A 13,367-nucleotide genomic window follows, 5' to 3' on the forward strand; every position below is an offset into this window, starting at 1 on the left:
GCTGGAAGTTAGCTCTAGTCCAGATGTGATTAGGACATGAAGCTGCTTTAATGACCGTGCCCTTGACAATAGTACTTTTCCCTGCACTCTTTCCCTTTCCCTTCCAGCAACTTCCCAGCCTTGGATTTTGGGGCCACTATTTATGCCTCATTGTCTGCTCTTTGTACTTGCTGACCCATAGGCTTCACTGATTCTTCCTATCTATGCTTATCTTACCTATAGGTCAATCATCTTCTTCATCATTTTCTCTGTTCCCAACCCTTCCCCCTTCCAACTCTACTGGTGTAAGATCTTTATCCTGTATTCACAGCCTGATGCTCCCCATATCCCAGCAGTTACAAAAAGGACTAACCATACCTTGCCTTTCCTCTGCCTCCCCAGAGTACTTGGTTGCATTACTTTTCCATGTCCAGAGAGTACTTGGACTTCCTTAGTGACTTCAGCCAAGAACTAGAGCTGCTTACCTCCCTGAACTACCCTACTCCCTATCTTTTATACTCCTCCTGCTTTTCATTTTCTATTCTTACCCCTCATCTCCTTATATCCCTGATATCACTCCTGATTCTGCCCTAATAAACTGTTCCCTCTTCTACCAACAGATGGAAGCTGATGAGTCAAGTCACAAAGAGCCCTCCATTTATAAGATTATCGATTATGAGGCCTCTCCTCCTGAGTTCCCTGCCACTGTGGTGCCCCCCATTCCTGAGAAGGTCATCAATCTTAAGGAACCCATCTTCTTTGAGGACCCCAACACTGAAGCTCTCAATGCAGAGATGCTAAGTAGATCTTCTACTGCTGAGGCCCATTCCAATGAAAAGGAAGAAGAGGCCCACAGTGCTGAAGATCTTAAGAGCCCAGAGGAGAATCCACTCTCTGCAGACCACTTCCCTCCAGCCAAATCCCCAAAAAACATAAGAGAAAAACCCGGAGCTAAAGAACATGAGGAACAGTATGAAGAAGGCATCAGTGATGACCACATGCAAACAAGTCATCGAAATAACCGAGGAAAGAAGATGGTGAAGAAACAAAGCCCACGTAATAACTGCTTCCCCAAAACCTCCCTCCATACTCCCAAGTCCAGGACCCATTCCTCATCCCCCAGACCCTCACCTATATCACCAAACCCTATAAGTCCTGATACACATGCATTCCCCCATCTCAAAGTCCTTTATTCTTTTTTTTTTCAGGACAATGAGGGTTAAGTGACTTGCCCAGGGTCACACAGCTAGTATATATCAAGTGTTGTCTGAGGCCAAATTTGAACTCAGGTCCTCCTGAATCCAGGGCTGGTGCTTTATCCACTGGGCCACCTAGCTGCCCCCTCAAAGTCCTTTATTCTTAATGCCCAAGCTGCTCTTGTCTCCAACCCAGAACCCCTGTTCAAAGCCTCAACCCTTCTTCTGCATCTCCAAAGGCCTCACCTTCATTCCCATTCCTTCAGGTTATAAGGGCTTCACCTCCTGAGTTATAAGGATTTCCCCCCTGCCCACAGGTTACACTGTACCTCTCCTTCCAAATTATATATAGTCACCTTTTTTCAGATTATATGACCTTCCGCCTTTTATCACTAGCCCCTGGGAGACTGCTCTTCCTACCAGATTATACAGTGACCTCCCCACTCTCTTTTTTTTTTCTTTGTTTTTGTAGGGCAATGAGCGTTAAGTGACTTGCCCAGGGTCACACAGCTAGTTAAGTGTCAAGTGTCTGAAGCTGGATTTGAACTCAGGTCCTCCTGAATCCAAGGCCAGTGCTTTATCCACTGCACCACCTAGCTGCCCCATCTCCCCACTCTCTTAAAGGTTTCATGTTCCTATCAGGTTATACAACCCTCTCTGCCACCACCACCTCCAAGTTAATCAGCCCCCTTCTTTAAGGTTCCACAGCTCCTCTCTTAGGTACCAGTGTTTTGTTTTGGTTTTCTTTCTTTATGTGATAATTCTTTTTACCTTTTATTTTTATATTATTTATTTTTATGGTTCTTCTCCAATTAAATTTTGGGTTCCAGGTTCTCTCCTTCCTCCCATCCCTCCCCCACCCACTGAGAAGGCAAACAGTATGATAATAATCATATAGGTGAAATCATGCACCACATATTTTCATAGCCAGATGACCAAAAAAAAAATGCGAAAAAAATTATACTTCAATTTGTACTCAGAGTTCTTCAGTTCTCTCTCCGGAGGTGGTTAGCACTTTTTCATCACCAGTGCTTTATAATTGCTTTGGATCAGTGTATTGATCAGAGTAGCTATGTCTTTCACAGTTGATCATTATAGAATTTCTGGCACTGTGCACAATGATCTCACAGTTCTTCTCACTACACTTTGCATCAGTTCATACAGGTCTTGCTCTTTTTTTCTGAAACCCCCACCCATTATTCCTTTTTTTTAATTTTGGGTTTTTTTCCAATTACATGTAAAAATGTTTAACATTCATTTTTTAAATTTTGAGTTCCAAATTCTCTCCCTCCTTTTCTTCTCTCCCTCCTCATTGAGAAGGCAAGCAATCTGATATAGGTTAAATATGTACAATTATATGAAACATATTTCCATATAGTCTTGTTGTGATAGGAAACACAGGCAAAAAGAAAACAAGAAAAAATGTAAAATGTAAAAAAGTATGCTTATATCTGCATTCAGATTCCGTCAGTACTTTCTCTGGAGGTGGATAGTGTTTTTCATCATGAGTTCTTTGAAATTTTCTTGGATGATTGTTGTTGAGAATACCTAAGTCATTCAAAGTTGATCATCATACAATATTGCTGTTGCTGTGTACAATGTTCTACTGGTTCTGCTCAGTTCACTTTGCATTAATTCATGCAAATCCAGGTTTTTCTGAACTCCTCCTGCTCATCATTTCTTATAGCACAATAATATTCCATTACATTCATATACCACAACTTGTTCAGCCATTCCCCAGTTTATAGGCATGCCCTCAATTTCTACTTCTTAGGGGCAGCTAGCTAGGTGGTGCAGTGGATAAAGCACCGGCCCTGGATTCAGGAGGACCTGAGTTCAAATCTGGTCTCAGACACTTGACACTTACTGGCTGTGTGACTATGGGCAAGTCACTTAACCCTCATTGCCCCAGCCAAAAAGGAAAATTCCAATTCTTTGCCACCACAAAAAGAGCTGCTATAAATATTTTTGTACAAATAGGGTTTTTTTCTCCTTTTTAAAAATCTCTTTGGGATACAACCTAGTAGTGATATTACTAGATCAAAGGGTATGCACAGTTTTATAGACCTTTGGGCATAGTTGCCAGTTGTTCTCCAGAATGATTGGATCAGTTCACAATTCCACCAATATTGAAACATTAGTGTCCCAATTTTCCCACATCCCCTCCAATATTTCTGTCATATTAGCCAATCTGATACGTGTGAGGTGGGGCCTCAGAGTTGTTTTAATTTATATTTCTCTAATCAATAGTGATTTGGAGCATTTTTCATATGACTATAGAAAGCTTTGATTTCTTCTCTGAAAACTGCCCATTCATATCCTATAACTATTTGTCAGTTGAGGAAAGACTTGTATTTTTATGACTTTGTCTCAGTTCTCTCTATATTTGAGAAATGAGGCCTTTATCATTGTAAAGATTTTTCCCTACTTTTCTGCTTTTCTTCTAATCTTGGCTACATTGGTTTTGTTTATGTAAAAAAAATTTTAATTTAATACAATCAAAATTATCTATTTTACATCTCATAATGCTCTCCAGTTCTTGTTTGGTCATAAATTCTTCCCTTCTCTATAGATCTGACAGAAAAATTATTCCTTCCTCCCCTAATTTGTTTATGGTATCATCCTTCATGTCTAAATCATGTACCCATTAATTTTGGCCTATACCTTGTTTCTGCCATACTGTTTTTCAGTTTTCCCAGCAGTTTTTCAAATAGTGAGTTCTTGTCCCAAAAGTTTGGATCTATGGAATCCAAACACTAAATTACTATGGCCATTTGCTACTGTGTATTGCCTACCTAATATATTCTACTCCACTCTATTTCTTAGCCAGTACCAAATTGTTTTGATGATTACAGCTTTATAATATACCTTAAGATCTGGTACAATTAAGCCACCTTCCTTCACATTTATTTTCACTGATTCCTTTGACATTCTTAACCTTTTATTCTTCCAGATTCTACTTTATTCTATTATTTTTTTTCTGGGTCTATAAAATAACTTTTTGTTAGTTTGATTAGCATGGCACTGAAAAAGTAAATTAATTTAGGTAGAATTATCATTTTGATTATATTGGTTTGGCCTATCCATGATCAATTGACATTTTCCCAATTGTTTAGACCTGAGTTTATGAAAAAATAAAAAGGTGCCCTAAAAATTGTCTGCTTTACCTAATCTAACCCTTGCCCACTTACTGTGGCAGGCAGGGATCCTATCACCAAAAAAATGTACAAAAACTTTTGTGAAGATAATTTCTATTGCCACTGGAATGTGTGCACACTTATGGACAACATGAAATCAAGTAGACCAAAGAAATGAACTGCTCTTGTTGCAAGAAAAGTGAGCCAGTATCACATCCAAATAGCAACCCTGAGTGAAATAAAGCTGGCAAATGAAGGGCAGCTTACTAAAGGCAAAGCTGGATATAGGTTTTTCTGGAGTGGTCACAGTGATGGAGAACACAGTGAGACTGGCACAGGTTTCACAATCAAAACTAATCTGCTCAACAAACTTGCTTGTTGGGAAGTATGTGAAATATGCTTCCCAAAAGGAATAAATGACAGGCTTATGACAATGGGATTGCCCCTTGCAGGAAAGCTCCAAGCCACCATCATTAGTGCATATGCTCCCACCATGACAAACTTTGATGAGGACAAAGAAAATGTTATGAAGACCTGGAGACACTCATCATCAATGTGCTGAAAGAGGACAAGCTTTAATGCCAGAGTAAGCACAAACTGTCAGACATGGCAGAATGTCCTTGAAAGGAATGAAGTCAGAAACAGCAATAGTAACTTACTACTGAAGACTTATTTGTCTCATGACCTCATCACCAATACTGTCTTCTGTTTACCTAAATGCAACAAAACTTTGTGGATGCACCCTCACAGCAAACATTGGCATTTAATAGACTGTGTTATTACACAGAGAAGAGACAGGATGTGAGAGTGATGAAAGCAATGTGTGGCACAGAGTGCTAAATCAATCATAGACTTAACCTCTCCAAGCTAAACATTTGCATTCAACAAAAGCTGTGTCCCCAAGGCACGGCAGCTACCAAAAGACTTAATGTCAACAGATTAGAGCACTTCTCCATGCTTGATCAGTTTGTTACTGATTTGGAGTGAAAGCTGAGCCAAGACAGTGGAGCAGAAAAGGAGTGAGCAGCTTTCAGAGATTTGGTATACAGCACCACATTTACTTATCTGGGCTAAAAAACTGGCAAACATTAGGACTGGTTTGATGAAAATGATGGGGAAAGTCAGAAGCTACTAAATGAAAAATGAGAACTCCACTGGGTTTTACCAGCAGGATAGTTCATCCATCTCTAAGAAGGTTGCATTTAACTCCATCAAAAGTGCAAGCAAGGCTTAGAGAAATAGCAGATTCTTAGTTCAGTAAGAAGGTGGATGAAATTCAGTTTTACACTGATAGTAACAACTCAAAGTGCTTGTATGATACCCTGAAAGCTATTTATGGGCCAAAGATGTATGGTGCTTCTCAACTACTCAGCACTGATGTAGCCATACTGATTAGTGATAAGGACATGATCCTGGAGACATGGGATGAATACTTCTATAATGTTCTCAATAGACTGTCATCAACCAATGCTGAAGCCATTAACCATATACCTCAAGTTGAAGTCAATCTCTCTCTAGCCAAACTTCCAACTGAAGAAAAGGTTTAGGTTCCTCTGGTGCTAATTCTATTCCAGCTGAGATTTACAAGGCAGGAGGTCCACTGCTCATACAAAAGCTAACTGAAATTTCATGGGTCATATGGCAAGAGGAGGTTGTTCCCCAGGAGTTCAAGGATGCATCCACTCTCCACCTCTATAAAGGAAAGAGAAATAGGTTGTCCTGTGACAATAACGGATGTCTCTCTCTTAGTCATTGCCAACAAGATTCTTGCCAGAGTCCTCCTTAATATGCTAATCCTTCACCTGGAAGGTGGTCCTCTACCCAGGAGAGGTGTGGCTTCAGAAAGGGCCAAGGAATGGTTGATGTGTTGTTTCCTGCCCAGTAATTCCAGGAGAAATCCCAGGAGAAGAACAGAGGTCTGCACACAATGTCAATATGGCAAAGACCTTTGATGTTACTGTCATTCATAAGGGCTTTTAGAAGATCATGGTACAATATTTGGTTGCCTAGAGAACTTCATCAGTATTATATGCCAATTTCAGGAATGCTCGCATGGGTTCTGAATGTTGGATGATGCTCTCATGCTTTCCCATTCACCAGTGGAGTGAAGTAAGGCTGTGTGCTTGCTCCTACACTTTTTAGCATGATATTTTCAGTAGTGATGTCAGATGCCTACCATGAGAATGAAAATGGCATTAGGGTCAGCTACCACAATGATGGTAAATTATTTTACTTGAAAAAGCTATAAGGCTAAAGTGGAGGGAGAGTTGGTGCACAACTTTTTGGTCACAGATCATTGTGCACTTAATGCAGCCTCTGAAGCTGAGATGCAACAGAGTATGCATCATTTCTCTGCTACTGCTTGTGCTAATATTTCCCTGACAATCAACACCAAGGAAACAAAAGTTCTCCACCAGGCAATACCACACCATCCATAAATGGAACCATCAGTTACAGCAAATGGAGAAATTTTGAATGCTGTGGATAAGTTCACTTACCTTGGCAGTATACTCTTCAGGGATGTATGAGGTTGGTGCACACATTGCTGGAGCTATCTCAGTGTTTGGGAGGCTCTAAAGAGTCATGCCTCTTTTCTCCCACATTTTCCTACAGAACCATTTATTATGTTGACTTTATTGTTGTATGCATGTAAAACCTGGACAGTATATCAGTTTCATGCCAAGAAACTGAACTGCTTCCATTTGAATGGTCTTAGGAGGATTCTGAAGATCACTTGGCAAGATAAGGTACCAAACACTGAGGTCCTTTCTCAACTGAAATACCAAGCATTCAAACTGCTTTGGAGAATACAACTGCAATGGGCTGGTCACATTGTTCAAATGCCAAATGTTTGTTTGCCTAAAGACTATTTATGGGAAAATCACATGAGGCAAGCACTCAAATGGAAGTCAGAAGTGATACAAGGACACTCTCAAGGTCTTTCTGAAGAATGTTGGAATTGATTATGAGACATGGAAGGCACTGGCACAGGACTGCCCAGCATGGTGCACGCACATCAAAGAAGGTGCTGTGTTCTATGAGCAAAGTAGAATTGCAGTAGCTTAAAAGAAACATTATATGCACAAGTTTAGAGAAATCTCCACTCCAAATGTTCATAAGGACTACATGTACCCAACCTCAGTAGAGCCCTCTAAGCTCATATTGGTCACAATGGATGACAATGTAATTTGACCCCCAATATAGTAATGACATTTTGGTCCCCATCAAGCATGACAACAACTAGCTAACTAGCTTATTCCCATTACAAATAATGCTTTCTGTTAGTTTTAGATAGATACTACTTATCATTTTTTTTTGCAGGGCAATGGGGGTTAAGTGACTTGCCCAGGGTCACAAAGCTAGTAAGTGTCAAGTGTCTGAGGCTGGATTTGAACTCAGGTACTCCTGAATCCAGGGCCGGTGCTCTGTCCACTGAGCCATCTAGCCGCCCCCTACTACTTATAATTTTAAGTAAAACCCCATTTATTATATTGTATTTTGGATTTTATCAAAAGCTTTTTCTGCATCTGTTGAGGTAATCGTATGATTTTTCTCTGAAGAATTATACTTAGTTTTGCTGGGTAGGTGATTCTTGGTTGTAATTAAAGCTCCTATACCTGCTGGAATATCATATTCCAAGCCCTCTGATCCTATAACATCAAAACTGCTAAATCTTGTGTAATCCTGACTGTAGTGGTATAATATATGAATTATTTCTTTTTGACTGCTTGCAATATTTTTCCTTCACTTGGGAACTCTAGAATTTGGCCATAATATTCCTGGGAGTTTTAATTTTGGGATCTCTTTCAGGAGGCAATTTGTGGATTCTTTCAATTTCTATTTTACCTTCTGGTCCTAAGATATCAGGGCAGTTTTCCTTGATGATTTCTTGAAAGATAATATCTAGGCTTTTTAAAATTATGGCTTTCAGATAGTCCAATAGCTCTTGAATTATCTCTCCTCTATTTTATAGGTCAGTTGTTTTTCTAATGAGATATTTCACATTTTCTTCTATTTTGTCATCCTTTTGATTTTGTTTTATTGTTTCTTGAAGTCTCATGGAGTCATTAGTTTCCACTTGCCCAACTCTAAGGAATTATTTTCTTCAGTGAGCTTTTGTTCCTTTTTTTCTATTTGGCCAATTGCTGCTTTTTTTTTTTTTTTTTTTGCAGGCAATGAGGGTTAAGTGACTTGCCGAGGGTCACACAGCTAGTAAGTGTCAAGTGTCTGAGGACAAATTTGAACTCAGGTCCTCCTGAATCCTGGGCTGGTGCTTTATCCACTGCACCACCTAGCTGCCCCCCCCAATTCTGCTTTTTAAGGAGTTCAGTAAATGTTTGTGCCTCCTTTTCTATTTGGCCTATTCTGCTTTCAAATGAGTTCTTGCCTTCAGCCTCTTTATTCATTTGACCTATTCTGTTTTTAAGGTGTTATTTTCTTCAGTATTTTTGCATCTCTTTTACCAAGCTGTTAATTCTTTTTTCATAATTTTCTTGCAACACTCTCATTTCTTTTCCCAATTTTCCTCTACCACTTTTAATTCTTCCAGGAATTCTTTCTGGTTTGGGGTCCAATTAACATTTCTAAAGGCCTTGCTTGTATCTGTTTTCACATTGTTGTCTTTTTCTAAATTTATATCTTGATCTTCCCTACCACCACAATAGCTTTTTATGGTCAAGTTCTTGTTATTGTTCCTGCTGTTGTTTGCTCATTTCCCCAACCTTTTTATTCACTTTAAACCTTGTGTTGAAGTTGAGCTGTGTTCACCTAGGGTTGGGTAGACATTGTTCCAAGCTTTAAGCTCTCACATGCTGCTGCTTTCAGAGTTAGTTCTGGGTGTCAGCAAGTTTTCAGTGCTTCCAAGGTAGTATGATCTAGGAAGAATTGTGGTCACTGCTCTCCTGGTCTACACTCTGATCTTTACCCAAGACAGACCCCTGCCCCATCTTAGTCCCAAGTACTAGGGCTCCTCTTGTCTCTGGAACTGAAATCAAAGCCTGCTCCCCTCTGGCTAGATAAAAAGCACTCCTGTCCATCCTAGAACAGTGACACAGAACTGTTTATGGGCAATAAATTTGACAATCAGCCAGCACCAGGTGCACCCAGTGCCAGCAAAGGGCCCCCTGTAATCTCTTTCTGACCAGTTGTACAACCCCATTACCATCTTTGGGCTGAGAGCTCCCAAAGCTGCTGCTATTGCTATCAATTCCAGGTCACCAGAAGAGCTTCTAACCAATGCTTTCATCCAAAAAATGCATATATGCTACAGTAGTGTGATCTATACATCCTCTACTATGAACCATGTACCCTTAGAGAAGAACACCAATTACATATCTGAAAAGTGGGAACATTGAGGCAAAAGGGAAGAAAGAGGTTCAGAGTTTAGTCAAGAGAGCATGGGAGAGTAAAAACAGATGTCCAGTCTCACTTGGGCCTGGACTGCAGGCTATACCACTGGCTTGATTCCAAATTAGAAAGAAGATTGGCATAGCAGAGAACCACATGAACTGAACAGTGGCCTGTAACTATTGCCTCACGAATACTATATGTATAGATCCTAAAAGAAGGTGAAGCTGAAGAGGAATAAGGTTATTTAATGCCTTCTAGAAGGAGGAGCAGAATTTTTCCCAATTTTTGAGGAACTTTAGCATGATTTCTGTTGGGTTAAGTAAAAACCAGTATTATATTTATTATTTCATTACCCTGAATGCTTGCAGGGGAGCTGAGGACACTTCTGGGGGAGAGAAACAAGTAAAATTCTTGTGTTCCTAGGGTGAACCTTGTGTAGAGTTACGTCAAGGAGATTTTGTGAGAGACTCTCCCAAGACTAGATCTAGGTCTGAGGTATCAGGGGATAGGGCCCAGTTAACCACAGATTACATAAGAATATTACATAGAGGTAGTTATGGAACTTCCTTCTCCTGTGATGACATCAAGGAATATATATTTATATGTAGTTTTGTTTTGTGGATAGTATTGTTCTGAATTAGTAAACAATTTCCCCCTCAATGACATCTTGTGGTAAAGCACATCTTCAACACTGTATGGGGGGCAGCTAGGTGGCACAGTGGATAAAGCACCGGCCCTGGATTCAGGAGTACCTGAGTTCAAATCCGGCCTCAGACACTTGACACTTGCTAGCTGTGTGACCCTGGGCAAGTCACTTAATCCCCATTGCCCTGCAAAAAAAAAAAAAAAACACTGTATGACAAATTATCATTTGCAAAGAACATGAATTGTATTAATTGGAATGTGCTTTTTATTGGATGGAGTGAACCCCAGGAGCATTGAATAAGTAGCCTAAGAAGATAATACTAGGAATTCTGAAATCCCATTTCTATTTGTTTACCTTTTAAAGTCCAAAACTACTCTGATCTTCCTGAAATCTTTCAATGAGTATAATCTTCATTTATCAATGGTCAGGCCATCACTGAAATATGGTGCCACTTTCAGAATCCTAAAAATAAGGATCTCCATGAAACACTGAAAAATCCCAGGACCAAATAACATGGAGAACTAGACATTTTCTCCAGTACTCACTAACTCTCAAAAACTCTTCCAAAAGAAGAATTATGTGACAGAGGAAAATCAATTACAGTCTCTCCATAGTCCAAGACACTAAGACACCTAATAAGACTTGTGAATTAGTAGCAGAGAACACTAATTCCCAAGTCACTCACCACTACTTCCCAGATTCAGGCAAGATGCACAACCCAACCTACTAGTTTGTGCTTTAAGATCCAATCCACTGAAAAACTTCCTCACTGCTACTTCAGTCTCTGCCAGGACACTTTATCCCTTACCTTGTTATCATTCTGTAGCAACAACTAGAAGAACCCAGTTTTGACCACTCACTTTCAGAGGAGGGAGAAGCTCAGGAAAATGGGAATATGCTCAGCCTAGGGCAGCAGTGCCCAACCGGAGAAATAAAGAACAAAGGGAACTAGGGAAAGGCACTAGCAAACATGTATATGGCTGTACCAGGACTAAAATAAAGGACCTGACATCTATCTAGGACTAGCTATGTTCTATCCCCCACTGAATCTTCTTAGGAAAAGAACTGCGATGAGTGAAAACTAGAAAGAGACTGAAATAGCTTTGAAGTCCAGCCCCCAGAGGACCACCATCAAAGGGCAAGAAGTCAAAAAAGTGAGGAATCAGGAAATATGAGAAATAAAATATTAAAATTGCCAAAGATCTCAGAAAGAAGAAAATAGATAACGTGTATAAATCAATAGAGAAGATGTTAAAATAGAAGGGAAGATGTTCACCAAGACATCTAAAAGAATACAAAACATCTCCAAATAACTATTGCAAAACAAAGGAAATTGAACCAACACCTGATAACACAGAGGACCTTGCAAATTCCTCAGAGAGCAGAGAATTACAGCAGGATGTTCCCAAAGGGTTCAAGAGAAAAATCAGAATCTTTAAATAAGAAGCTAAAAGTGAAAAAATTGCAAAATTTGTGCCCTGCACAGCAGAAATAAAAGAATAGAAAGATTTGAATCCATGGTGGCAAATCTCTCCAAAGAAGCAAAGGAGAGAACAGTTAAATGACTGGGAATACAAATATTCCAAAGTGAAAGACAATCTGGAAAAAGTAAAAGAATGTCCAAATAAAATGTGATTCCCATGTAAGTAAAATCCATTAATCTCAAAGGAAGAGACAACTTAAGGATCTTAGGTCTCTCAGAAGAATATGACAAATAAAAAAAAATCTAAACACCATCATTCAAGAAATAATCCAAGAAAGCTCCCCAAAACTTCTGAATACAGAAAACAAAGCACCAATTGAAACAATTCACAGATACCCTCTAGAAAATCTCAGACCCAACAAAAATTTTAAATTGAAGATGTTCATCTCGAAATGCCTTTCAATGTGTTGTTATGGTTTAGTTACCAGAAGTAGAATTATCAATGATTAGCCACCAAAAACAAGTTTTCTAAAGATCTCAAAGAAAAGCAGAGTTTATTGATTGAAAGCATCAATGATACTGAACGTCCTTATTCACAGTGTACTTGTAATGTCTATGCTATTTCACGTTTGGCTTTACAATTTACGATACAGGATTTTAAAAATAAAAGTAAACTCTCGCTTGCTGTGGAAAAGAAGGATATTTCATCAAACACCTCACCACTCTAATAATAGTACATTTAAGTGGTGCCTTGGTAAAGTCCTTTCCTCACATGAGGTAGGTAGTGTGTTATTAACCCCATTTTACAGATGAAAAAACTGAATCTCAAAAAGTAAAGTGACTTACCCAAGGTTAGTAAATGTCTTAAGTCATTATTCAAACACACTTCTCCTGACCCTAAATCTGTTGCTCCTTACAAAATTTCTCTCCTGGTACATTATTACCCTCATAAAATCTCCTTTCCTCCAGGTCACATGATCCTTCCTTCTGGTAACCCAGAACCAAACCCTGGGGTTATTTGTTCCCCATCCTTTCCCAGATTACTTACCTGTCTCTCTTCCCTCAGGTTCCATGCACATCCTTCCCCCGCCCAGGTTACAGGGCTCCCCAGGTTATGCGGCCCCCCTCCCCACAGGTTATACATTGCGGCCCATCGCCCCACCTGACAAACCAGAGGTGCTAGCAGTTGCCAAAGCTATGCACAGGGAGAAGTTTGGAAGTCGTGTGAAGCAGCTTTTCCAGTGGGAGAAGGATGCAGCTCTGAAAGCCATCCAGTCAGGTGAGTCTCCATGGCGGGAAGAGGGACTGAAGGGATCTGGGCAGATGAGACTGAATGGGGAAATTAAGGGCCATTCAGGGAGGTAAAACTACAGGAAACCTTAGTACCATACACACAGGTGAGGCATAGGTACCCAAGGACCATTTATATAGGTAAAGAGGACCTGAGCACCATACAAGTAAGACAAGAAGGGGAGGAGGGGGAAAGATCAGCATGACCACTCAGTTACAAGAAAAGCGCAGTCGGTCCTGAAATATCTGGAGACCTAGTTCCATAGGATTGTATACAGCGCAACATGGATTTACACTAACCAGTCATCGAACATTTATTAAGTGCCTACTGTGTGGCAAGCACTGTA

General features: G+C 39.9%; 1 protein-coding gene across 1 annotated transcript in view; it reads left to right on the plus strand.

Moving 5' to 3' along the window:
- Window positions 1-599: 599 nt before the first annotated feature.
- FAM221B (family with sequence similarity 221 member B) overlaps window positions 600-13,367 on the plus strand; it is a 34,305-nt gene continuing 21,537 nt past the window's right edge. Inside the window, exons 1-2 of the mRNA XM_043985232.1 lie at window positions 600-1,035; window positions 12,866-13,009. Of these exons, the coding sequence (XP_043841167.1) occupies window positions 600-1,035; window positions 12,866-13,009 (580 nt within the window). The remainder of the gene's footprint in view (window positions 1,036-12,865; window positions 13,010-13,367) is intronic.

Source organism: Dromiciops gliroides, chromosome 1 (assembly GCF_019393635.1).
Source record: "Dromiciops gliroides isolate mDroGli1 chromosome 1, mDroGli1.pri, whole genome shotgun sequence".
Classification (NCBI taxonomy): domain Eukaryota; kingdom Metazoa; phylum Chordata; class Mammalia; order Microbiotheria; family Microbiotheriidae; genus Dromiciops; species Dromiciops gliroides.